Source organism: Magallana gigas, chromosome 3 (genome assembly GCF_963853765.1).
Source record: "Magallana gigas chromosome 3, xbMagGiga1.1, whole genome shotgun sequence".
NCBI classification, from domain to species: Eukaryota; Metazoa; Mollusca; class Bivalvia; order Ostreida; family Ostreidae; genus Magallana; species Magallana gigas.
In genome coordinates, this window is record NC_088855.1 from 28,342,607 (window position 1) to 28,370,591 (window position 27,985).

Here is a 27,985-nt window from a genome sequence, read left to right on the forward strand (position 1 = left end):
GGCAAATCGATATCGATACGATATAGTCGATACTGACACAGAGTACAAACACCTGAAAGTTAAATGTCCCAAGAGCTATAATTGTTGACATTTCCACATCGAAATTATATCGTCTCTATCGATATCACATCGAGTCTTGGACAAAACTTTCCAAGTCTGATATGAACTTTCCTTTAAGTGTTCAATTGAAAACTTATTTTTATAAACTACCTTTTGATTTAATGTTTTTTGTAATTTGTCAGCTAATATTAATACTTTTCCTTTTGTTTTATAGCTACGCATTCTCTGTTTTGTCATGTCCATTTTTATGTAAAGCGCCTTAGAGTGATATTTTTATTATAGGGCGCTGTAAAAATTATCATTATATTATTATTATTCCCCAGATTCACAATTCATTAAGTTTTGTGAAGTTAGGACCAGTGATAACTCAGACACAGTATAGGGCCAGGTTCACAAACTTTAAATCAGAAAGTGATGCCAAAAGTATAGCACACGCTTCTCACCGAGTCATTTCTGGCTGTTGCGTAGAACAGCTTAAAATGGATTTATGCAAAAGTACGTATACACCCTATGTATTGGTTGTGGTTCGCGTCGATGGTATACACACCCACCAAAAATAAGACTAATCAAGATTTACTTTTATAAAAAATGTGATATTTAATTCCATTGGAAGAAAGTATTTAATTATAAAACTGGTTCAAACACAACTTGTGAAACGCTTATTTACATGTACATGCATTGCACAAAAAGCCATGGCTGTGTTAAATTATACCAAAAAACAGTGAACAACTCAAATGTTTAAGCAAACCTGTAATGCCCATTCAAATGATAAACATTATTATACATTCATACAAATATGTAAGTCTTAAGTCCAAAATAGAATAAGTGTACATTTCCAGTCTGCGTAACATAACTGATGTACGATTCAATATGCAGTAACTTAAATTTGCTCGATTTGAGATCCTACATTTGAAGGAGGACGATTCCTACTTTTCAAGTTCAAAATACTGCTAGGAAGAATTGGAAAAAAGACAAAAGAGATTCAAACTTCTTTGTTGATTTGACCCACATCATTTTTTTTATTAATATTTAGCAACACCATTTTTCATTCTTCAAAGTGATATTTATAACATGTAACATTTCCCTAAAAGAGAAAAGTCTTTAGCATAAAATTTTGAGGAATTTTTTTTTATTTATACCATAAGTTAAAAAAGTAGGTCATTGACCCAGTTATGGGAAAGCCTCTGAAATATAGAGGGTTTTCATTCCAGTCAATGAGGGCAATAATGCTAGCACATGTATAAACTTATAAAGTGGATATGTATAGGTGTGTGTACTCTCACACACACACATAGTAAAGCAAAAAACAAAACAAAACAAACAAAAATAATATTAAAAGAAAAAACAAATAAAAAAACACGGGTGTCCACACCAGTGTATTTCTGGTCTGCCACAATTGGAACAAGCGGGCAATTCTGCCTCAGTACCAGCATCCAAACATCAATGCAATGTTAAGGGTGTAAAGGCATGTAATGGGACTGAATCATGTTGGTAATTTTTGGATAACACAGAACCTTCATTTGCACTGTACCTTGATTGCCTCTACATTTTGACTATCTTGATCTTTGACAGCAATGTAATCTACTATGATCTTAGATCTTAGGATAAGCCATTACTCATACACAAACTGAATATGGTCATCCTCTCACTAAAATGTTTGAAATTTTAAGAAAATTGAAAAGTCAATTCACAAGTCAAAGGTGGTAGCAACCAATATTTGTGACATTCAGATAATTTTTTTTTCAACATAAATGATGTCGGCATAAATACAGGTAATAAGCCAAGTACATTGCATTAAAAGGAGTAGATGTATAAATTGATGCAAAAATATTATAGCAAATCATAATACAAATTTATAAATTGAAAAATATTGGGATTGAATTTCTTTCTTTCTTTTTTTTTTTTTTTAGCAAAAATTGTATGTATAGTAAAGTATGATACAGCAGTAAGGTTAAGTAGGCAGACATCACGAACAAACAACTTCTAGTACTGGACATGTACCTGAGGCTAAGGTAAAGTCAGTTCTATTTGCCCAACTTAGTGGACTGTCAACAGATAACATTGTAAAAATTCAACATTGATTTAACAGCCATAGAATATCGAGTTTCAAAAACATCACTGGATTTGTAGTGAAAATGTAAATATTCCTGTATATGAATTAACAGGTGCACAGTAAGTCGAACAATGCTACTTCTGATTCAGAGACATATTCCCCTTTTGGCCGCCTACATTCTGTTCTGTCTCCTCTATGATACCAGAGTTAAAAAAATTGGGTGGAGTTGAAGTGAATATACCAATACAGCAAAACTTGACTATAACAAACACGGATATAGCAAATTTACGGCTGTAACAAATTCTTATTCATGTCCCCACAAAGTTCTTACATAAACCTATAGAAATTTGCAGTATATAATGAACACAGCTACAACGAATTTACAGCTATAACGAAGTAATTTTAAGACCCCCTTAGGCAAAAGTACTTTATCATTCATATAATATTTTTTTTTTCTATTACAAAATCCAGTGAAGATACATGCAATTTTCAGATGCACTTAAAAAATACCAAAATTTTAAATATCATTCAATTATTCTTTTTTTAATTGAAGGTAAAAGATTTTAAAGAATTTTTTTGTAAATGACAGTAATATTGAAGATAATTTGAAGTACTGTCATTACTGTTATTCTATAACATATCTGCCAGAAGATTTCTCACATATTTGCTATAAACATATAACGAATAACGGCTATAACAAAGTTTTTTTAATGGTCCCTCAAAATTCATTATAAACTAGTTTTGCTGTATGTGCTGTTAAAATGTGTACTGTTTATAGTCTAACAGAGCAGCTCCGAGGGAGAGTTCCAGAAATCTGTTCAACTTTGTTGAACCTTCTCCATGTACTATGGAGCTATAAATGTCACTAAATTTGTAGTAAATTCTAGTTGTTCATCAATTCAGATAGCCTTAACATACATGTATGCAACATATATCAAGGAGAAATTAAGGCGATTTCATCACTTTCAGAACGTCAATGAGTTCCTGTTGCCATGAAACATGGAATTCAAAGTAGATCAGTAGTGAAAATGTTTGTACAAATGTGTGCACAGTACAAATGTGTGCACAGTACCAGTTATTCCCACAATGCAACTTGTCTGAACAGACACACAGAACTTCCTCCTGTTCTCAGCTAGTCACTTCCTGTTGCTGTTGCTCTTCCTCCGAGATCTTGTGATTAGCGTATTTGCTTTTGTGCTTGCGACTGTCCATGTGCTGAGCAAACTGGTTCTCTCCGTTCACGGTCACGTTACAGATGCTGCAGTAGTAACTCCCGCTCGGAGTACGGAAGTTGGAGTAGTCCCGCCCTCTTTTCCGGGACTGCTGGGTCTGAATGGTCACCACATTGTGCTCCTCTCCCGTGAATCCTGTGTATCCTGAAATGTTAAAAACAATACTGAAATTTCATTTATTCTTTCAGGTTTATTAATGTTAATTAATCCTGAAATGTTAAAAACAATACTGAAATTTCATTTATTAGTTCTTGTAGGTTTTTTAATGTTAATTTATCCTGAAATGTTAAAAACAATACTGAAATTTCATTCAAACTTCAGGTTTATTGATAATGTTCGAATGTCTCCAAATTGATCCAATCAGGAAAATTGGAAGAAATCAAAACAAATAATATTGAATATCAAATCAAAGAGAACCCTCCCCTCCCCATTACCTCCACGGCCTCTGCCCCGGCCCCTCCCTCTAACTCCCCATTTGCCTCGATTTGTGTCGGCTGCTTTCTCCAGAGACCTTAGTTTGCCCTTGTGTTTGGCTCCATTTAAATGGGACTGCAACTGTTCGTTACACGTCACCTGAACACTGCACATCTTGCACTCAAATACAGCACCATCTCTGTGGAGGGAAACACAAAATCAATGAAACTCTACACTAATATCTGATAACTTCAAAACATAATTTTGAATTCTACATCTTGTAAATGTAGTAGGCCAAAAATTATTATTGGTCAGTTACATATACTATTAAAACTAAAATAAAATGTGGCTGGTAAGCGCTTACATTTCAATTCTATTTTTGGGGGGCAAAATTTGAAAAAGTGTATGACCATCCGGTTTTTTTTTTTTCATCTCCTTTTGCATAATATTGAAAGAGTAATTCCCCTTTTCAAATGGTGTAAAAATATATCAATGTGATAGCATTTGCCACAATGCAGCAGTTCTAGGGAAACTTCATCAATGATTTTGGCAATAAACAAGAGTTAAAAGTACCTTAAATGTTCATGTTTACTAATATTTTCCGGTTAAAAAAAACAAAAATCATAACGTTTAATAACAGTTGAATAGTTTTCATTTGGAACAGCATAGATCGGTTTTTTATTCTAACTTTATTAACAATTAAGACATATTCATTGGTTGACAATAATTTGAACTTTAAAAATGATATTTTAAAAAAGTTACATCAATGAAGAAAATCAGCTTAATATGTATCCAAGTGTAATTAACTTATGGCCATATATCAGCATGTTTCTTACATTTTAACGTGTTGTTTGTCTGTGTCGGATATCTGGACAATGCCTGCTGCCTTCAACTTCTTGGCGTGGTTTTTGCCTTCGTAGTGTTGAATGGCTTGTTTTGGCGAGTTGAAAGCAACCTGACACAACTTGCAGTACACACGGTCATTTTCATCCTTCATTTTCTCTATAACACTCTGAAATAAAAATTTCGCTCCTAGTTGAAAACAAAATGAATGCCTTTATATAAAAAGAAGACCTAAATCCTAGATGCTTCTGAAAATTCCTTATTTTACGTGAGTACTTAATTCCACGATTCTGCTGTTTTGTATCAAATCGCGAGAATATAAAATCGTGATCTGCAAGTTTTTGTTATAATTTTTTATAGGTCAAAAGTGTCTTAAAAATAAAAGTGAGATTTTAAAATTCTGAGGATTGCCTCTCGTGATTTTATGCGGTAATTAATTCTTCGCAATCTACAGTATTAATTTAAATCAAGCCTTATATAAGCATATCACTGACCGATATCAATATTCTTATATTTATATTATGTAGAGCATTTATTCTAGTGCTTCAAACTAGGGAAACAACTAAAGACCCATATTTATCATTTGTTCGACTCAGTAATGAGTCCGTTATTCAATGTCATGATTTAAGCTGAAAGTTTTCAAATTTTCATTTTTTATGATGATACATGGTATAAAAATTTCTAACTGGTAAATAAAAGCAAGAAACACAGCTTTTAAAAAATCTTTTGTTCTGTAAACAAGGCTTTTGCCAAGTTTTTGTTTATGGTATTTGTACTAGTATAAAGTTTGTATGGGTACATTTATTTTGTGCTTGCCATTTAATTACGAATTAAGTTAAATGGTTTTTAGTGTTTTTCACATCTCATTTTGTTTTTCACAGGATTGAAATGGTATTTTCTTTTAAGAATCAATAAAAAAAAAACAACAAATGGCAAGAGCCTAAAAAGCTTGTTTACAAAAGAAAGAATTAAAAGCTATGGATGTTTATTGCAAATTTTGGTTGACAATTATCAAATTTTCAGCTAAACATTTAATTTTTTTTTAGCTAAATTGAAGCCTTAAGGTTTTATGGAACATTAATGTGGATAAGAATACATAATTGTCAAAATACTTTCACTGATTTAGAATTTTCAAACTTTTCAATATTAGGCCAAAAAATATATTTCAAATTTTTTTTAAAAGTTAAAAATTATAAATTTAAAGGGGCATGCTTACGATTTTCGTCAAATTCTATTTTTATGATTTTATTATTTACAATGCTTTAGAAATGCATTTCTAATGATCAAATAAAATTTGAGAGTCATTCGTAGATTTAAAAGCAAGATACAGGGCTCACAAGTCTTTGTCATGTAAACAAGGCTCGTGCCGTTTTTGTTTACATAGGTTCAATATACCAGTAAAAAATCTTTTTCCAGCTTAGTTGTTTATCTTTTTATTTATTTTAAGCATAGATAAACAGTTCCTAACATTTAAAACATTTGTTTTAGGTTTAAAACTGAAATTTTTTCTTCAACGTTCAAAATGTAAACAAACGCTTTGTTTACACAGCGAAGAATGTCAAGCCCTGTAACTTGTTATAACTCAACAAATGACATTCAAATTTCTGTTGCCTATTAAAAATGCCTTTCTGCAGCATTGTAAATATTTAAAATCGGAAAATAATTTTTGACCAAAATCGTGACCATGCCCCTTTAAAGCTCCAGCAGGATTAAAAATTATGACTTACAGATTCGTAGGTGATGGTCAGACCCATTGTGCAATACTGCTAGGTAACAATTTTGAGAAAGAAAATAAATCAAGAAATCAAACATGATTATTTTGTATGCCACAATAATATGGAGGTGTCCCATACTACCTAAATTATTAAATACATGTGTCATGTGATTGTGATATGATTGACCAGAAATAAGATACCCACCATTCTGATTCATTCTCCTAAATATACATGATCTCGACCAAAGATATTTGAAACCCCCCCCAAAATGGAGAAATTTTACAACCGTACCTCACTCATGGCCTTATTCTCTTCTTCTTCTTCCTTTGGTTTGTCATCGGCTGGCTCTGTAACTGGATTTACCTCTGTGACAAGGTTAGCTGTGGTCACAAGGTCGCCCTGAGCCGCTTTCTTGGCCAGAGTGGCCTCCAGGGCTGCTGACTGCCTGTACAGACGGACTTTCTTGGCGTGGTGTTTCCCATTGTAGTGAGACTGGGCTTGGGATGGGTGATTGATTGTCAGATTGCACAGTTTACAAAATAAGGGACTCGTCATTTCTTCCAATGCCTTCTCCACATCAGGGTCAACTGGAAGATCATCCGTGGACCTCCGCTTCTTGGCTGGTGAAGGCCCCGTTATGGTATCCTTGGACGTGCTGTCTGGCAGAATGGCAGCTGCATCCTCAGGTTGTTCCAGTTTTTCTGTTGAAAGTGACTCGGTTACAACAGTGTTGTGTTCCACTTTGGGGAAAACTTCTGTACCCATCTCTGCTTTAATGGCTGGGGGTGAAGACGTGGACTTTACTCCCACCTTGTGTTCCACTTTACAAGGCTTTTTCACAGGTGGCTGCTCATTGGTTTCAGATTTCATCTCAAGTTTATGTTTTTCTGCTTGCTTTATGTCTTTTGTATCATTCCTATTTGTGGACATGGCTTTGTTATCACTCTGAATGTCTTTTACACTGTCATTCTTATATGTGAAAGATCTTTGGTTACGATCAACTCTGTTGTCATTATGTGTGAGATTTGGCCCTCCTCTTCCCCTCCCCCTATGACTAGATCCACCTCGAAAATGAGGTGGAGGCTGGTTGTGTAGACTACCTCCATCATCCCTGTACCTGCCTCTACCTGACATCCCACCCCTGTCCATTCCACCACGCCTTCGTGGCCCTCCACCTCTATCTCCCCTGCCCCTCATCCCACCTCTCTCTATTCCTTGATCCCCTCCTCTAGGATCCCGGTTGCTGTCCGGCCATCCTCTGTTCCAGTGTTCATTCCTATTCCATCCTTTATCCATATGATGATATGGTCCGTAAGCTTCCTCCACATGTGGATACATCTGATCATTTGCACTTCCCCTATTATCACTATATCCTCTTCTATCTGGAGGACCATCAAAATTATTATTCACTGGGGGCATCTGTGGTGGTGGTGGCCCTCTCTTGTAACTTGAATCTTCGTACTGTTTTCCATACTCAAAACTATCACCTCTGTAACTTCCACTGTATGCTCCCCTATTTAACCCTTGACCTCCTCTGCCACCTCTACTTGAGCCCATCTCATTAAATGTCCTCCTTCCCTGTTCGTCTCCTGGCTTTTCTGGCTGGCTTCTGTTGTTGACTTGGGGCGGAAAGCTGTCCCTCCCTCTTCCAGCCCCCGCTGCCTGTCCTCCACCCCCTCTCTTCTCCAGACGGGGATCTCTCTGGGGAGGAAGCTTCTGTTGCGGATGCTGATTGTTGTTTGCATTGCTAGCACTCTGTGTCTTTGCATCTTGTTGACCTGTGTAATTAGACTGTCCATAAGAATCCCATCCAGTTGATGATACACCTTGTTCCTGCGAATTGTTCATATAGCCATAGTAACCATCGTATCCAGATCCATAATAGCTGTTATTATAGTTGTAGTCCGCATTCTGGTAGGAGTCGTAATTAGCCTGACCTCCTCCGCCCGGAGGGTACTGGTTTGCAGTCGTGTAGCCAGAGTAGATCTGGCTGGTGTTGTAATAGCCAGAAGTGTCCTTGTACTGGGGATAACTCTGTGTCGCAGGATCTGCTGTAGTAGTAGTAGTAGTAGCATAGCTGGATTGCTGATCTTGGGCAGGGTTTTGTCCTCCAGTCCAATCTAACAAAACAATACATATTTTTTTATTAAATGCAGGTTAAAGAAATCTCAGTAGTAGACAAATACATGTAAAATGTGCCTATAAAGCAGAAAAAAGTATTACCGAGAGTTTAGAGTACAAAAGCAACACTACGTTTAAAATTCATTCCAATTTTGTTCTTAGCTGAAGGGATTAATATTTTGCTTACGGTAATGATGTTCATTTGTCACTTGGGTTAGGTACATGTGAACATATACTATAGTAGACTGTGACACATTATTTAAAATGCCGGTATGTATATTTGAGTGAGTGTGAGAGATTATATTTGAGAGAGAGAGAGAGAGAGAGAGAGAGAGAGAGAGAGAGAGAGAGAGAGAGAGAGAGAGAGAGTAGTTACAATTTGTCAACAAATACCTTGATTACTGTAATTGTATTGGGTATTTGTAGTGCTTTGTTGGGGTGTTGCTGTCTGCTGACTTGCAGTGGAATATCCTTGACAAAAAAAAATATTATAATCATAATACATGTACGATAGTTACAGCATCATGCATCAATGAAGTACTGTCGTTACATTGTGCATACCTTGATATGGATTGTAAGCTGTCTGTTGATATACATATTGGGAGTTGGGATCACTGGCGCCTGTAGTATTACTAGCTGCTTTTGGGGCTGTCTGTTGGTAGTAAGAACTGCCTACTGTGGAGTAACCTATAAATATAATACGTGTATTCACTACATCACTTGAGCTGTTCAAGAGAGACTAAAAATTCCAAACATGGTGAAAAGGATGAACATGATGATATGCCATGATAAAAATGATGACTTTGGTCAATGACCTAAAATCAGGAGAAAATTCATCATCACAATCCAAGGTATGGAGTCTGCACAGCTCTCTCTTATGCTTGAACATATTGTTTCTTAAAGCTGAATATTCATGCACTATCTGTTAGATAACCATTAAACCATTTACAAAGTCTGCATGTAGTGAGCTCTGACCTCATCAGCAGTAAACTATGCTTTATCCTCTGACTATGCTTTTCTTGCATTGGTCAATGCTCTAATGGACAACAAAATATTCTTTGCAACCAACTTGGGAAGGCTAGATGGGAGAGGATATTCATACAAATTGGGGGTGGTTTGCAACAATGGTGAAAATGATGTCAACAACTATACTTTATTTAAAAAGATGACATTAAAAATCTGTTAATTTCAGACATCATTATATCAGATTAAAGGGTATTACACTGTTTTGCTTTTCATCTGCTGATGAATTTGATAAATTTCAAAAAAGAATAATCACCATGCATATAGTTAGCTCGCTGGCTAAGACATGTTGACACACATTCTTAATCTTCCCACTTTAAGGGTTTTCAATCCACTCTTCTCCTCACAAACCTTTGGTAGATTTAACGACCAAAAACTGTGGCTAATTTTCATTGGTTCCAAGTATATAGCTTTGTGAGGACAGGAGCAGATCAGATACCCTTGACTGATGGGAAGAAATTCTTACTTAATTATCCTGATAATTAATGTACTTACTCTGACCATAGTGGACTGGCTGCTGCTGATAGCCCTGCTGTGTTAGATTCTTCTCTCCTGACTTTTTAGGGGGTGGGGGAGGAGGGGGTGGTGGGGACTCTTCTCGAGATGTCATTGTGGTCTGTACAACGAAACAAAGATTAATTAAAAATCAACAGAAATAGCAAGACATCTTCATTATAGAAATGAAATCAATAGCTACTTAAATGAAACTTTGTAAACTGGGACTGTGTTTGTGTATGATATGCTGATTATACAGATTATTATCAGAGACATAAATAAGTATTTATGTCTCTGTTATTATACAGAAATTTTGTTGATATTGTTCTTTTCAAATATAGCCTTTATAAGATTAAAGATTTAGTATCATTTGTTATCACTAAAAATCGTAAAAAAGCATTATACATGTGTTTAAAGAGCTACATGATGATACTTATTTGATTATCTGGTTCCTTAGCAAAACAATGCCGTAAAATGTATCGAACAGAGACAATTCGAACTAGACCACATTGCCGTTTTACAGTTTAAAATGGTTGCCTTCTAGTGACAGTCATTGCATTTCGGCATTTCACTAAAATCTAGCTGAAATATTCAAACTGACTGTCATGCTTACATGGCTGCGACACCAAACACCATTAGATAATCATCAATGGTCACAAATCTTGAATTTCATCAATGAACATGTTGTATCGGCTAATCGACGAAAAACTTATAACAGTAAATTTTCACTTAAAAAAAAGAATTTAAATTTTTTTGATGGAGTCTTTTCAATAACGAAGTGATATTTTTTATTTCACAACGGATGATTTGTATATGGAAAAAATATTTAAAAGAATATATTTATTTCTTTTAACAGAAGGAGTACGGGAAAAAATGTTCTCCTTTGAGAACTTTAGTATTATAGCACTTCCGGTGGGATGAACAAATTAAGAAAATTAACATCATACACATTTTGCTCTATATCTCAATGAATTTGTTGAGAAACGCTTGATCACAGGTAGGTTCTTGTTTATTTTTTATACATGTTTAAGTATGGATTTAGGAAATCTCAATGGAAAATCTGTTTTTGGCTTTTGTTCTCAGTTGTTTCATTGTTGACACATCAGTTTTTATAGAAAGTACTGGTACATGGACAGTACATGTACAATGTAATGTGACCAGACTACATGGTATACAGATAAAACTTGTTCTTTGATAGGTATATTAATTAAGTTTAGTTAAGCTGAAAATTTTTGTAATTTTGTAACTTTTGTACATTTTGTAATGTTTACTAATGCCTCTGTGTAAGCTAATCACAAACATGACAAGTCAAAGACCACAAAACTGTAATAGAGACAATAAAACTGGAATTTGGGTGAAAAATATTGTACACTGCCCTTAAAAAAAGGTACAAAAACCGGTACATATTATTGCTTAAATTCTTCTGATAAAGCACCTTATTTCTAAATCAACAAATACATATTGTCGCAAATGTCTTATTTTAAATGTTGTAATAAAGTTGTCTATGCTTTAAAATTTCATATTGTGTTTTATAATCACAATTTTCTCAAGAATCATATGAATTGAGCAAGTTTAGATGATAGTTTGTATACCAACTTTCTATGGTAAAACGTGAGAGTTGATGTCTCCAATCTACATCTTGTTCATATATATTACTGATATATACATCAACAGCAATGTTAAAATACAGCAGCAAATGTAACTCTACATAAATTTCTGAACATAAAAACTCACAACCATATCCTTTAATTCAGCATAATTTATGGGGAAAATGTTAAATCATCGTATATATTACGTACGGAGAGCTGGGCCAGATTCATGCATTTTTCTTAAGTTGGATAAAATTTTTTCGATCAAAACACAAAACATATTAGTATCCCTTTAAAAACAAAGCTACCCAAAAAGGTATCTTAATATGAATATTTAGCAAGATAATTATCCCAATTGGTAGTTCACACCTTCACACGTGACAGTTTGTGTATACTACACAAGTATCAGTAGGTCACATGTCAAACACAGGTGATGTTTTCCAGTGTCTCACCAGCGAGAATGAGAGGAAAATGGCGACATTTAGCGAGAAATTCAAAATACTGTACATTAAATTTTGATATTTCACAAATTTTGGTATCCTGCCAGTACACAGTGAATGGGGTTGAAAAAACGGTACATTGTGTGTATACCGCCGGTACTTATCACATGTATGTAATCTATATGACTAAATACGAACCTCTGAGCGAATTTTTTGAAGATTTTAGGGTATCAAATCAACATGTACATACCAAACTTCTGCTCAAGTCATTACTTGTTCCTAAAAGTCAGTTCACACCAGAAACATTGTTATGAAGTAAAAATTTTTCACATGTAATAACAGTTAAACTGTCTCGGGTCAGGTTGTACCTTATAAATTTCATATCAATTTTTCAATTCTTGAAATTTATTAGCATAGTTATTAAATAGAAACAGTTAATAATAATAACACGATTAAGCAGTATGACATGGGAAATGTAAAGCAAAAATATAATGGGAGAAATAACATACGATACTAACAGTAACAGCACACAAACCCACACACTAAAAGGCTGATATACTATATGTCTCGTACTTCTACTGTGGAATAATTTAAATTCGTAGGGGCCAATTTTCGTGGATGCTTCAGTTATTCTTTCATTAACAAAGATAACTCTTTCTAAAATTGTTTTTGTTGAGAATTTAAATTCGTGGGGGAGGGATACCCACGAATATCACGAAAATTGAGCCACCACGAATTCTAATGATTCCACAGTATTTCTCTCACTTTTTGTTGATAAATACACATACCAACCAGAAAAGAACAATTGAAATTGATATAGGGATAAAAAGTTCAAGACTTTCTCAAAATGAAATGTGCCCCCTCTTCTCACCCCCTAGGGTTTTTTTTTAAGGAACCATTTTAGCTAGTTTTTTCATTAAATCAATAAAAGCATAATGTAAAACATTGTACTGTTTAAAATCTCCTTTCCAGCCCTCTTTTGTAAATAAGGTTGATTAGGACAAAAATATTTGGGTTTTGAAGTTTACAAATGAGAACAGAAGCATGCTCTCATTGATGTTTTCCATAAAACTTTTAGCACAGCTGAAACATTTGGAATGAAACCTTATGAACATACAGTGTAGATATTACAGATATATGATTAACTATACCGGTAGTAGTATTTGTACATATAATGTGTGGCCTTGTATAAAAGTAAGTCAACATCTGTCATATGTTATCAATGTTCTTGTAGTAATGTAAACAACCATGTTATAAGTTATTCGCTGCAAGATTTGGTAAGAATATTTGATACAGTATGATATATTAGATACAACATATATGCGAATATGAACAGATTATACGTTTACTATAAGTATAACGTCAGTAAATATGGGATAGGTTGATTTGGCCAACAGCTGTTGTTGATCATATATATCAATAACATTTTCTACTTGATAAACAGAATTGACTCCTTATTTGAAAATGACTGCTAGTATGTTTTTTTTTATGTTACAAATTTTAAGAGTGGCCGGATCAGGATTAATGTTTCAAATTTTTCAGTGTATTGTCAGAAAACATGCATTTATATTTTTATAACGTAGCTCTTAATACATCATGATTGGAAAAATGTATTAAATTTTTCATATGAATATTTTTACCAGATAATACATGTACTGTATGTGTGTTGAGTGTTTTATTACTGATAAAGTTAAATATTTGCAAAAATTCCAAAGCTACTCAGATTTTTCTGCGGGTGTACATATTTTTTCTCTCAATAAAACAGTATGTTTGAATTTATCCAGAACAACAAATGATTTAAATATGACACAAATATTAATATAAAGAATTGAATTTTATTCATTATGCACTTTTCAGTGGATTATTTTAGCCAGAACTATCCTTCCTTGAGGCAATGTTTATATTGATCAGACTCAAGTTAGGAATTCAATATTTTTCTTAAGGTAATTTGATACTAGAAATATCTTCATTATGCTTGACAGTTTCCTTTTACTGTTGACAAGCTATTAGTATCAATAAATCATAAGTTTAATGTATTTTTTAAAACTTTGCAGCAGTACCAACTACTACCGGTAATTGATTTTTGCAGAAAAAAAAGCAAGATTCATAGTGCAGAGTCATTTAATCATTTTTCCTTAGAAATATGCAAAAAAAAATTCCATAATAAATGACGGATGTTTTCACATCAAATTTCTATTTTAGAATTTTTACTCATTTGATCAATTTAATTAAGATGTACTTATTGTTGTTGTGTCTGAGATGAAATGGTGTTCTTTAAAAATATGTTTTTAAACTTAATGACATGCATTATGCAAATTCTTTAGTGCCCTGTTGAGAGATGATTGATAGCTAACTAGATCACAGGTGGTGTTTTTACAATTAGAGAGAGAGAGAGAGAGAGAGAGAGAGAGAGAGAGAGAGAGAGAGAGAGAGAGAGAGAGATTTCATTAAAGAATAAGTATAATATATGGATGTAAGAAGTATAAGTAATGATTATTATTTTCAAAAAATGGATCTAATGTATCTATAGTAGACTTCATATGCAAATATGTTACAGTGATTTATAAACATGTGTGGGCATATATTCTGAAAAATCTTCAATATACTGTAGCAGGAAACTGTAATTAAAACCTGATGTATCATAGATTGTTTACTTGTTGAAAATGTTATTTGATACATAAGGAAAAAGTACCAGACTGAATATGACCTTTAATATAATGAAATGTACAAGTAAGGATGGAGCCTCGATGCATAGGCATTTTCAACATTTGCAGTTACAATTTTAAATTGGTGTTTTTAAAAAAAACCATAAACAGAGTAATTATAAATTTAAATGGCAGATTTGTAATTCAAAAATTTACCCCTTAAAATAGCCAATATATACTCTCACCAAAGTAACCCATCTTGGTGGTATACCTACTGTAGATTCCTAATTAACGTGAGAAATTAACATCCGCATAAAATCATGAAAAGAACATCTCATGGATTTTAAAATCACCCTTTTATTTTTTTGGACAGATGTAAACGAAATAAAACTATGATTAAGATTTTGGCTTTCCTAATTTTATATTCTTGCAAAATGACGCATATACGGTTGAACCATAGAATTAAGTACATCGTACTCATGGAAAATCAGGAATCTACAGTTATATAAAGTTAAAGAAAGGACACAATAAAGTCAGGATCAAAGTCCTTTTTTATATTATTCTAGCTTTGCTGAAATATAAGGTTTATTTTGTCAGTAGTTCTTGTACATGTTAACTGCCTGATGGGCCAAGACTAACTGCTTCCCTGTTAAGCAAAACAGTTCAGGAACAGTCTCTTCAGTGTTTTTTCTTTTTCTTTTTGCGTTGTTGATTCTTAATCTGATGCGGTTTAGGGGAAAAACAAAAAGCCAGATTTACATACTGTGACAATTGGAATATTGATGTTGTGCTGTGCAGTGCCACATCAGTTTAATTGATTCACAGTTTGACAGCTCTAATAAATTGATTGCCAGTGCAAAAAAATATTCCCTAAACATGTTTTGTTATCACAGAGGCAGTACGGAGTCAAGATTGTGTGAATGCAATTTACATGATAATCAATTTTTCATGGATACCTGCAATAAAGCACACATTAAATTCATGATTTGTTTTTCTGGAGATTTTTTTTTCCTTTTTTAAAAAAAGTCCTATGTCATTGTTGACATTAATAAAAAGTACACCCTCTGCAGACCCCAGTAATCTCAAGATAACAGAAATAAGGCATGAAATTTTGGGAGGAGAATTAAGTTATCGCAACAAAGATTATTTGGTAAAAATAAGCTGTTTTTAATGTATTTTTTAGCAGAGAATACCAGTATTTGTGACTGGATTAAAATTGATTGATTATCGACTCGGGGAACTAATGCATCTAATACTTGTTTGTCAAGCAATTAAAAAAAAAGTTTTGATGGAATAAGGATGTTTTCCATCAAGAAATTGGGAGAAATTGGGTCTCTATACTCCAGCTATTGTGAACGGGTAGTTAAACACGTTTCTGACCAAACACATTTTTCATCGAATCAGTGATGCAATTTTCAGAAACCACAGGGGGCTAAGGCCCAGTCAAGGGATGGTCGATTTCAATGGAGAGCAAAACAATGTTGTTTACGAACTACGTTTTCCACAAATACGTTAGAGATAGCATGTCTGAATTTGTAAACAAGACGTGAAGTAGTAAAGTGAGAGGCAACAATAGGTGCTATCAGATCTTTGTTAGCCAAGGCAACCATCAAGTCCTTGTTGTAACCTTTAAGAAGTAAGTCTTGTCTTTTTCTATTTAGATATATACCTGATGTTAACAATGCATGTTGTTTATCTTCATTACCTGTATTTGAATCGTGAATTTGAAATGGATTTTCTTTTGGCTTCAATATTTTCCTCGAATTATTTTGAAAATAATGATATGATTTAATTTTATTGTTTATTATTAATGATTTTCCTTAAAAAAAAAAATCTAGATGGTCATTGTTGTTTCTATTCTTTTTAAATATTGTTAAGTAACAAGAGAGCCAACATCAAAGGATAAAAAAAGTTTTAATTTTCAAAAATAGCGATTTTGTCAATGAACAAAATACCTATTAAATTAACATCCAAAGATCAATGCTTGAACATGTTTGTGTGAAATTTCACTTCCTGATGTGTGTTTTGATTGACGTGTTTGTTTTTGTCGTTGTTGAAAATGACTCTCTCCATATGTCATCTGTACAAATTACTGCTGCCTCGTAAGATTCAAATCAATTAGTATGCACAACAATCTGGTGAAAATACTGAATGAACCCAGCTAGAGACAAACCCGCAAAGCTGCGCTCGAAGTCATGATACATAATGTATGCATTGGTTATTTTTGTTTGTTTGGTGTATATATATTTTTTTTCTTCCTACCGGTACTTTAAATCCTCACACCTATTGGGGCATACACAGGACAGTTTGTGTTTCAGGACATTTAATGTTAATACTGAGCTGCCCAGATTCTCATTGTATTTTGTGAATTGCAGATCTATCAAAACAATAGGTTTATTATTTTTTTTCTCTGGTTGTTATTTAATTCGGCCATTTCTGTGGAGAAACTGATATAAACTAGGTGTGTAAAAGTCACACAGTACTAACTTTTGGGATTAGTGGTCAACTCTAGGTATGTATTTTAAATTGGAATTGTTTGTATTTTTTAAGCTGCAATAAAAATGTGGTACGCGTTAATCTTTTACTACCCGGCACATTTTATATTCTATTGGCTATAAAAGATTAAAATGATTTTATTATTCGAAAGATCAAGGTGTGCTGGGTTGAAAAAACTGAAATATATCCAATCCAATTTCTCATTTGAATCGGATGATATTTAAACTGTCAGTCAGGATGTTTTTAAACATAGTAATGAAATACTCCTAAGTTTGGTCTATGGGGAAATGGAAATGTACACATACCTGAGTACATCATGCATGACACAATATGCAATTAAATTCACAAAGGTAAGGGACATGATTTTAAGGGTATATGCATTTGGTAAAAGGATACAGCTGAAAATTGTTTATTTAGAGGTCGGCAGAAGAAAAAGATATATCTCTGAGCTTTTATTACTAAATACATTTACCAATTTAGTATTCATTGTATTACAATTTGATTTATTTTAGTAATCCTTTCTTTGTTCTGTTTTCTGTTCTTTGTTCTTTGTTTTCAAAAAAAAAATTATTTTCTTAATTTTCTTGCTACTTTCATTTTGATGGATCATTAAGGAGGTAAAAATAAGTTTCATGTTCATTCACTTTCTTCTCTTGACGTGCTGTTTATTTGTATAAGAGCTTTGAAATTTTTCAAATACATAGTCTTCGGATAACCAGAAGGGGGGATATTACATTATTTAAGAGTTTTCGTCACATGCATGCAATATCTTATTAATTAAACATAATATTTTCCTTCTCAGAATAATGCCGCCCAGTTCAGGGGAGCTATGGGGCCACCACCTAATGCCCTCCCAGGTGATGGTGGACTGTCTCATGCCCAATGGAGTATTAATACAGGTAGATTTATCTCTTATATTCTCAATCATTTAGGTATAGAAATCTCTTACATGTATTTCCTCTATTATGTGTAGGACCTACACTGTTATTTTTTCAACAAGAATTTTGTTTGCTCTTTTGGCATCTTTTTTATGCCTGTTAATATATACTGAGGTTTAATGTTAAAGTTTTTGCACTTGGAAAATTACTTTTACTTCTTGGAAAATAAGGAGTGTTAACTTAATGATAAATTTAATACCTTATTTAGAAATCTAAATTTAGAGCAAAACATTTCCAAACTAATTTTTTCTTTACGACTTTGTCCAAATACATAAATGCCAAACATATACAATAGGTGCCAATGTCGTAAACAATTTCATGCAAAATTTTGTACATAAAAATTGGATGTTTTCAATGTAGTAACAAATAAAAAAAAATCTTTTAAGTTAATGGTGAATCGAGATGAGACTCTGGAGCGGATTAAAGCCCAGCTATGGGCTGAGGCCAGAAATTACCCTCTGTGTCATAAGCTCGGGGATCAGGGGTCATACATCTTTGTGAGTATCACTCAGGACGCTGAGAGTGAGGAGTTCTATGACGAGACAAGAAGGCTGTGTGATCTCAGACTATTCATGCCCGTGCTCAAAGTGGTTGAACCCATCGGGAACAGAGAAGAAAAAATCATTAACTATGAAATAGGTACTCCATTTGTTCTAAGGATGTTCTATGTTTGTACTTGAATTGGCTGTGTTGCGCGAATTTATTTCAGTATATACTTTATCGGTGTGAATTTGCATCAGTTTTTTAGGATTAAATTATTTTCCATGATCTCTGCTCTTTGGTAATTTCTCTCTCAGTGTATAAAATGTCTGATGTTGGATTTTTTGCTAAGATGATTCTTAGAAATTTGTATGCGAATATTTTTGGATCTTAATTCTTTGTAAATGAAGATAATATAAATTGATTTTGACAATTTTCAGGTATGACTATTGGAATTCCAACCAGTGATTTTGATGATATGAAGGATTTGGAGGTGATGACATTTCGGAGGACAGCACTTGACATGTGTCGCAACGCCCTGGAACAGCGGCAGATAACCAGTAAACAGAGCGCTGCGCTGTATGCCTATCCTCCCGACCTCGAATCCCATGTAGACCTACCTCCCCATTTGAAGAAAAAGCTAGAAAAAAATGGTTCGTGTCTTAGTACTTGTAATTTGTAAGCATGCATGGTTGTCCAATTGTCATCATATTCTTAATCACACCTGGATATGAGAGGAAATTGCTAATAGGAAATATATTTCTTATTTTCTGAACTGAAATGAAGGTACCTGCAGGGAAAAATATGTTGTCCTTATTTTTCTCCCCAATTATTAATACAAATATTTCTTCATTTTAAGTTTGATAAAAGAAAAAAAAATTAAAAATAATACAAACTGTATTATGTTTTCTGTGGAATACCATAGCATACAAAAGAGTGAGAAAGTTTGTTAGATAAGTTAAACATTGCAATACAATGCATTATAGAAACAATGATTTTGTTAGTGGTAATGTAGTAAACAAGTTCTGTATTTGACATTTCCAGAGGGAAACGTGGTATGTTGTGTATGGATCGTCTCCGACGACGGAAACAGGAACAAATTCAGCGTCAGAGTGGAACACATGGCCCGGCCCATCGACGTCATATCGGAGGTCATCAGACGCAGGGGTCGTCTGATGGACATCACAAAACAGCAGGTGGAAGGCCTGATAGAAAGCTACCGAAGCACGTACGCTCTCAAAGTGTGTGGCTGTGATGAATTTCTGCTGGCAGAGAATCCAATTAGTCAGTATAGGGTAGGTATTAGAATAGGTGGAGTTTTCTGAAATATCAAAATAGGGATTTATGAAACAACATCAATTAACATAATGTGTTTACGTAGAGTATTACTCTATACAGCGTTATTTTTGCCATGTGTAATTTTTGCCCTTTTACACTTGCAAACGATTTCGTCAATATCAAAATAGGGATTTATGAATACAACATCAATTAACAAGAGTCATCAAAATGTGTTTACGTAGAGTAGTACTCTATACACCGTTATTTTTCGCCCCATGTAATTTTTGCCCTTTGACACTTGCAAACGATTTCGTCCAGTCTTGAATTCGCCCAGATACAGTTGTGTTAACAGAGATATTATTTGCAATATAGAATTCGCCCAGTCTTAAATTCGCCCTCTGACAACGAGGGCGAAAGGGGCAAAAATAAAAGGGGGGGGGGTGAATATTTCCCTGTATACAGTAATTCTTAATCTGTTTAGTACACTGAAGACTTAGTATTTATTATGATTGTTGGTAATTATCAAGTTCCTTCTTGGCACACCATACTTAATTGATATTTTGTTTGTGTTTCTTGATTTGAAATATTTACCAAAAGTCTTCTTTTGCTCTTTGACCATGTTCTTTTGTTTCTGTTTTCAGTATGTCAGGGAATGTATAGCCTTAGAGAAAATCCCACAATTCATGCTTCTGACCAAAGAAAGTATTTATGCAACGCTCCCAGAGTGTTACTTCCAAATGCCATCATATTCACAAAGAGGTAACCAACCACCACCAAGTCCCAGTCTTCAATATACATTTACATACTCCGACTACTGGAAATTATAGATTTGGTCTGTTTCTTTTGAGCAAAGGGCCCCAATAGAGGCTTTTCTTAAAAAAAAAAACAACCAAACCCACCCACCCCCAGATTTATGTAAGAAAATATAGACTAAAATATAGACAAAATAAAACTAACAATGGAATTGTCACTCAGATGAGCAAAGTGTAAGATTGAGTTCTTATTTTTCATAGATTGATTAGATTGATAACTTCCTGTCTGTTTTGTAGGGCATCAGTTATTGCTGGACATCAACAACCAGCCAACCATCTCTCTCTGGGAAATTAACGCTGCCATCAGGATCAAAATAAACTGTGCAACATACGTCAATGTCAAAGAGGCAGGAAAGGTAGGGTGATGTCAATATTAATATCTTTATAAATGCAGATGAAAAATATGTTGCTGAAAAGGATGGATCGAGACAAGGCCAATTAAATTGTTATACATGTGTATGATATTAGTACAATTACTAAGAAATGATCTCCTTTGCAGATTTACGTGAAAGCAGGTATCTATCACGGAACGGAAGCTCTGTGTGAGGCGCAGGTCACCAAGGAAGTGGAGTCCAACAACCCGCGGTGGAACGAGTGGCTGGAGTTCCTCAACATGATGGACATCCCACGCAGCGCAAGGCTCTGTCTGTCCATCTGCTCTGTCAACCGCAGGCGCAACAGGAAGGTCAGAGTTCTTTCCCTTATCAAATGTACAACCGAGTGTTTGTATTATCTGTGAAGCAACTATGAATGGCAAAAAAATGTGTTTTCTTTAAGACATACAAAGTATTTAACATACTTTTGTGTATACTACTGTAGAGGTTTCAATTAGTACATGTTTGATTGAATTATTTTTTAGTGTCTTTATTAAACTTTTTCTGCATGTAAAGTATTAAACATGTTATTTTTTGTTATAGGTGACCTTTGCCCTAGCCTGGGGAAATCTACAACTGTTTGATTTTAATGATAGACTTCTAAATGAAAAAGTCAGCTTGAATCTTTGGCCCATGCCACAAGGAATGGATGAACTTCTAAATCCAATTGGAATTCCAGGTAAGTTTGAGAATTTTACGGAAGAAAGAAACCTTCAAGACTGGTACTAGTATTTGAGAATGAAATACGGTAATATAGTGAATTTGCAATACTGATTATTACGTTATATGGAAATAACAAATTTTGGATATAGCAAAGAAAGTCCACTAGTCCCTAGGACTTCGCCATAACCGAATCTTACTGTACATTAGGATTGCTTTTGTTTCTAGTGTAAAAAAAGCATAGTACAGTAACGTGTACCGGTTCTTCATGTTGCTTCACTGGATATATAACTTGAACAAGAATAGGTTCATACATATACCAGTATGTAGATGTTTCCTAATAAGGACTCTGACTGTTTGTTTCAGGATCTAACCCTGATGAAAAGGAGACTGCCTGCCTGGAGATAGAATTTGACAGATTTGCTTTCCCAGTGGTGCACCCTCAAGAATACGAGTACGAAGAGCTGGCTCATTTTCTGACAACTAAAGAAAGAAGATCACATCTACTGGTAAGCTTCTTTTTCATTCTCAGGAAACAAGTAAGCAAGGATTATTTAGAGGGTTGAAGGTGTGTTTTGTACATTTAACTAAGGGAGATTGACAAGTGACTCGTGTTGTTATTCTTACAATAGGAGACACCAACCATGCGGCAGAAGGATGAGGAGACTATAAGGGAAGTGGTACAGAGAGATCCATTGGCCGAAATCTCATATCAGGAAAAAGAAACATTGTGGAAACAAAGGTATGTAACTCGTTGCAGACTAATTCAAAATTACAAACATTTTCATCGTTTTGACTTTATTGCATTTCAGGTGTTTGCTGTTTCAGTGCATTATCATTATTGTTACTTTCCCTTTCAGGGAGTTCTGTATGTCTCTTCCTCAATCTTTGCCAAAACTTCTACAAGCCATGAGATGGAATGACAGAGAAAATGTTGCTCAAGTTAGTGCCTTTTTCAATTGAATACATATACATGTACTTATAACTGGGGTATCTTATACAACTTGCTTACTCCAGTGGTTATCAAATGCTAGAGTACCTGTGTGTGCTTTTAGTAAACAGGTAAATAGGAAATGAGAAAGTTATGACGAGATGGATGCGATGGGGGAGCTGAACTTTTGTGGAGTGTCACAGTCTTCACAATATTAGATGTACAAGTGCATTTTGGATTTCCTTTTGTTATCAAGAAATATTTATGAACCATACATGGGAGAAATATTTTAAAATACAATGTGTAATTGATATCCTAGTTTAGGGTTCTAGTGCCAGAAACAAAGAACTACTGCTTTTAAAACATAAAAAGCACAGTACGCTGAACTTGTAATGTAAATACTAAATGTGATTGTAGATGTACATGTTACTGAAAAAATGGCCGATTTTGGAGCCAGAGGTGGTCCTAGAGCTACTGGATTGTTCATTTCCTGACCCTCATGTTCGGAGCTTTGCTGTTCGATGTTTGGAGCAAAAATTGACAGATGAAAAACTACAACGATATCTACTACAACTTGTTCAGGTGTGTCTTTCACTCCCCAAAAATGACATCAATTTTCACGGAACATTTAGAAAAATACATTGATGGAATATGATAGATATCATCCTTGTAGTTTTTGATAGGAGGTAAATATTTACACTGTACAATATTTTTTCTACAGTTTACCAGTAAATATCAACATATATTTTGCACAGACAATCAAATAGTTGGAGTTCTTTATTTATGACTTCTATTTCAGGCATTAAAATTTGAGCCCTATTTAGACAATACAATAACCAGATTTTTGCTGAAGAAAGCACTTATGAATCAGAAAATTGGACAGTCTTTCTTCTGGCATCTCAAGTGAGTATCATGTACAGTACCTATATAAATTATAATGATGAACTAAAAAGTCAAATTTAATTTTGAAAACAAATCTTTTCACAAAATTATCTCCCTTCAAATCTGAAAATGTAAACCTGTTTACATATATTGGCTCCAGCGAGTTTTAAAATAAACACCACTGTATCTTCCTTTCACTTCTGTTAGATCTGAAATGCATCAGCCTGCTATAAGGACACGGTTTGGGCTGGTGTTGGAGGCTTTCTGTAGAGGACTAGGGCCTTACCTCAAAGTCCTGACCAGGCAGGTGGAAGCTCTGGATAAACTTACCAAACTAACGGATGCTCTGAAAATGGATGTTAGAAATGTAAGGAATGGAGCCTGCATTTCTTAGAAACATAATGATATGGCTCAATTGATATAATGGTACTGTGGTTTTATTAATATTCAAGGGTATCAATTTTTCGTGGATAAGGTGAATCACAGTTTCAAGGATAAGTAAATTCATGGCCATTGACCCTGTCAATACAAATATAAATAGTAATTGCACTTCAATGAACATTTAATTTAGTGGATCAACCTAACAATGAAATCCATGAAAATCGGTATTCAATATTGATGAAACCACAGAATCATAGAATTGAGTATTTCAAAAGCATGCAGAAATATCAATGTTTATTGCATTTTATATTTAATTATGGATTCATTTGTTCACACAGGATCACATAGAACAAATGAAGCACCTGCATCTACAGCTACAGCAGCCAGACTACCACGAGGCGCTCCGCAACTTCCTGTCCCCCCTCAACAATAGCAACAGACTCGGAGACTTGAGGTGAGAGGCACCTCAGATATCTGTGCATGTGCATTCGAGATCAGGATTTGCACAATTAATAGTGAAGTGGTAAATGATCTTTTTATATTCCAAACAGTGCTGCTGATTGCAAGGTGATGAAGTCAGCTAAGCGACCCCTAAAGCTGGTGTGGCAGAACGCCGATCCAATGGCAGACATCTACTTCCTGTCTTTCAAATTCTTTTTCAAAAATGGAGATGGTAAGGTTTTGTAATTCATGGACATAAACAAATGTGCATGTATGTTAAATGTTTTAGAACTTGTTACATGCATAAAGTCTTTCTGTCTTCTACTATTGTATGTTGTAGATTAGTTTAAGAATTGAAATATAGTTTTTTTGGGTTTTTTTTTTTTAAAAACAATACAATGTACCGGTACATGAAAATATACGTCAGTAGAGAAATTTTGACGTACTGTCTGTCTTGTAGATCTAAGGCAGGATATGCTGACACTGCAACTGTTGAGGGTCATGGACTCCCTCTGGAAGGAGGAAGGGCTGGATTTACGGTATGTGTATATACATGTATGATGGCTGTTCAAATATGGACAGAAAAAATTTCATACTTTCTTTTGCCAAAAAAAAATTTTTCCTCCACTATCAAAGTTGTAATACATGTACATGTATTCCATGTGCTTAATATTTATTTTTACATGTATATGAAATGTTTCAATAAAATTGTATAAATTAATTGTGGAAAAGTGGGCATAATAATTTACAGTACTAATACTATTAATTTAAAACTCGAAGTCTTTAATCATTACAGGCTGATTCCATATGGATGTTTATCAACAGGAAAAGAGTTAGGACTTATAGAATGTGTGCGTGATGCTCTAACTATTATGGACATTCAGAGCAAAACTATATCAGGTGCTATTCAGATTAATTCTAGTAATCTTCATCGGTGGATCAAGGACAACAATAAAGAAAAGTAAGACACAAAGAAATCACTGTTCAAGTCTTTACAGAAGTCATTTTCTCAGAATGAAAGTACTGGTACATGTACATGTTGTACATAGCTGGCTTTATGTAAAAAAAAATTGTCTGTTTGTTTGCAGGTATGAGCAAGCCATTGAAACATTCACCCGCTCCTGTGCTGGCTACTGTGTAGCCACATTTATCCTAGGTATAGGAGACAGACATTCAGAGAATATCATGTGCACAAGGGATGGCCAGGTATAGCACTTTTAAATTACTGTATGTCAACATTCACATGTACATGTAAAAGAAGTATTTGATATCTGCACTAATTCTTTCAGTCAGTGCTCAAAGATTCAAACAAATTTGTAACCACTTGTTCAATATGTATCAAATTGTGAATTGAAAGCAATGTATTTTCCATTACGTACTATAAAATTGTACTTTTCCTTGTAAAACACTTCAGAAATCAGAAAGTCATGTACCTGTAAAAAAATTTTCTTCAGGTATTTCATATAGACTTTGGTCATTTCCTGAACCATAAGAAGAAGAAGTTTGGTATCAATAGAGAGAGGGTCCCGTTCGTCCTGACGGAGGACTTTGTGCGGGTCATCGTCCGAGGATCTGACAAAACGTCTAAACACGAACTCTTCCGAGAGTGAGTCTCTCCTATTTCATTTAACCTTCATTTCTTCTAGCATATTTGATCTTGACTTATCATAGCATACTTCATATCTTCAACAATTTAGTTTAGAATGTAGATTTGTTAAAAGTTATTATCACACGTAACTTTATAATAATTTACATTTTGAATGTGGATTTCATTATCCTCCGTACCTTAAGTTGAAAGAGAATGAAAACAGATAAGTGAATTGTTTTCAAAATTTCAAATAAATAACATCCATTTTTTTCCTAATCTTTCAAGGTTCAACAGACTGTGTCTTGAGGCTTATCTAGTTCTTCGCAAACACGCTCACTTGCTCATAAACTTGTTAACCATGATGCTGTCGTGTGGTATCCCAGAGTTACAGTCCCTGGACGACATCAGTTATGTGCGGAAGACGCTAGCAGTGGAGGAGACAGAGGAAGAGGCCGCCAAATATTTCAATTCCCAATTACAATCCGCCCATGACGGTCAGTGGTCCACAAAGGTAGACTGGGTGTTCCACTTTGTGAAGAATCTCAGCAAATAGAATGGCGAGAATGGACACTGGTGGCATATATATGTATGGATAACTGTAATAAGGATAGCGAGTGTAAAAGGAGACTTGTGTGGCATATACAGGCCAGTGTCATGAGGACAGTGGGGAGGTGACATAAGTGATACCTACTCTCCAGTGGTGATAATTTGTGTTCAATTCATTTCTATTTAAAAAATTTTGCTCTTGGAGTGATGGATCAGCCAGCAAAGAAGGAGGAGGTTCCTGGTAATTACTTGTCTTTCATATCACTGGTATAGTCATTGTAATGCAACATTTGCAGGGAAATGCTACCCATAGTGATTATTTATGAAGAATTTTTTTATTCTTAGTAGCAGTTAATGAGAATTTAATGCATAATGGAAGCATTTTAATCCCATCACCCCCTATATTATGTACATGTTTCATACAGTTAGTTGCATCATTTGAAATATTAGATTCAACACACGTCTACAAATTTGTGACAGATTTTATAATGGTGCCGTATTAGAATCACTAGAAATACCCCCATGTCGGTATTTACATTCTGTCCCTAATAATTGAAGTATTTTAAAGGTCAAGGTTATATACCTTAACACCAAGGTCAGAGGTCATACTACTGATACAAGAGAGCTTGATCAATGTGGGGACTGCAGTGTCCTGACACAATTGTTTTGAAATTTAATTTTTTAGTTTACATACATATTATTATGAAAAAAATCATGATTTTAAAGTACTGGGTACATATGATTAAATAGGAAGCAAATATTATAATGTGTAATTATAAGATACCTGGTTTACATTTCCCTGTGTTTAATGTCTACTGGATAGAGTCCCAAGGTTGTTTTATTTTGTGATATTTTACATACAAGTTGTTATAAAGCATTAGAATTTTATTCCATGGAAAGAAAGCAATGTATTTGGCATTCAATATCATACATGTAAACTAGTGATTTTTTATAGGTCTGAATTATGTTTGCTCAGAGAGTGACATTATGTAGAATTCATGAATAGCTCTGACTTCATCCACTGGTATCTTAATTCATCCTGGATCATAAGAGTTGCTATTAGTCAATCTTTTTCAAAACACTTTCAACAGGTACATGTACTAGTGCTTGAACAGTTATTGTATACATGTATTAGAAAGTTGAGCGTGTGTAATGGTAAGGTTGTAGTATTAACAGTTGTTTGACTTGCACGATATTGTTATTAGTATTGTATTGAAGTCTATAGTGCTACAGAAATTTCCATGTGTTAATGTATATTTGAAGTTTGTTACATATATGAATAAGTCAACATTATCTTTTCTCAAGGGAGTGCAATCAATATTATACTTTAGTGTGACAGAAAATCATGGTCAACTTGTTTGAAATCGATCAGTGTAAAAGCATTTTTGGAGCAAAAGACTACCTATTTATATTGTGTGCATGTGTGTAAGGGTAAGATATAGACCTTCAGTGTTTTATAGAAGGATATAAAATACAATTGATTTAGCAGAAATATTATTTTGCATATTTTGTATTAAATAAACATTTTATAATTACAGTAAAATATGC

The 27,985-nt window shown here is 34.2% G+C and overlaps 2 protein-coding genes across 7 annotated transcripts; one reads left to right on the forward strand and one right to left on the reverse strand.

Annotated features, from left to right (window-relative positions):
- Nucleotides 1–1,942: 1,942 nt before the first annotated feature.
- Nucleotides 1,943–10,681, reverse strand: LOC105346574 (uncharacterized). Of its 3 annotated transcripts, none has more exons than XM_020074685.3 (9): nt 10,570–10,681; nt 9,957–10,077; nt 9,000–9,125; nt 8,832–8,909; nt 6,609–8,437; nt 6,330–6,365; nt 4,596–4,771; nt 3,780–3,958; nt 1,943–3,489 (listed from the first exon to the last, which is right to left on the reverse strand). In XM_020074685.3, the coding sequence occupies exons 2-9, from the start codon at nt 10,069–10,071 to the stop codon at nt 3,242–3,244; spliced, it is 2,787 nt and encodes a 928-aa protein (XP_019930244.3). In that variant the 5' UTR covers nt 10,072–10,077; nt 10,570–10,681; the 3' UTR covers nt 1,943–3,241. The 3 variants fall into 3 exon arrangements, with proteins under 3 accessions (XP_019930244.3, XP_011453510.3, XP_019930245.3); XM_011455208.4 differs by having other exon boundaries at nt 6,330–6,368; XM_020074686.3 differs by lacking the exon at nt 6,330–6,365 and having other exon boundaries at nt 10,570–10,680.
- Nucleotides 10,682–10,800: 119 nt separating this feature from the next.
- Nucleotides 10,801–27,980, forward strand: LOC105346575 (phosphatidylinositol 4,5-bisphosphate 3-kinase catalytic subunit alpha isoform). 4 transcript variants are annotated; one of them, XM_034482736.2, is made up of 22 exons: nt 10,801–10,953; nt 17,929–18,025; nt 18,451–18,703; nt 18,985–19,197; nt 19,589–19,839; nt 20,464–20,581; nt 20,872–20,990; nt 21,134–21,319; nt 21,552–21,687; nt 22,035–22,177; nt 22,301–22,410; nt 22,529–22,610; nt 23,017–23,181; nt 23,399–23,502; nt 23,689–23,848; nt 24,201–24,316; nt 24,414–24,535; nt 24,764–24,842; nt 25,100–25,264; nt 25,392–25,509; nt 25,758–25,909; nt 26,177–27,980. In XM_034482736.2, the coding sequence occupies exons 2-22, from the start codon at nt 17,933–17,935 to the stop codon at nt 26,442–26,444; spliced, it is 3,153 nt and encodes a 1,050-aa protein (XP_034338627.1). In that variant the 5' UTR covers nt 10,801–10,953; nt 17,929–17,932; the 3' UTR covers nt 26,445–27,980. The 4 variants fall into 4 exon arrangements, with proteins under 4 accessions (XP_034338627.1, XP_034338628.1, XP_034338629.1 ...); XM_034482737.2 differs by lacking the exon at nt 10,801–10,953 and adding an exon at nt 16,050–16,266; XM_034482738.2 differs by lacking the exon at nt 10,801–10,953 and adding an exon at nt 16,586–17,142.
- Nucleotides 27,981–27,985: the final 5 nt, after the last annotated feature.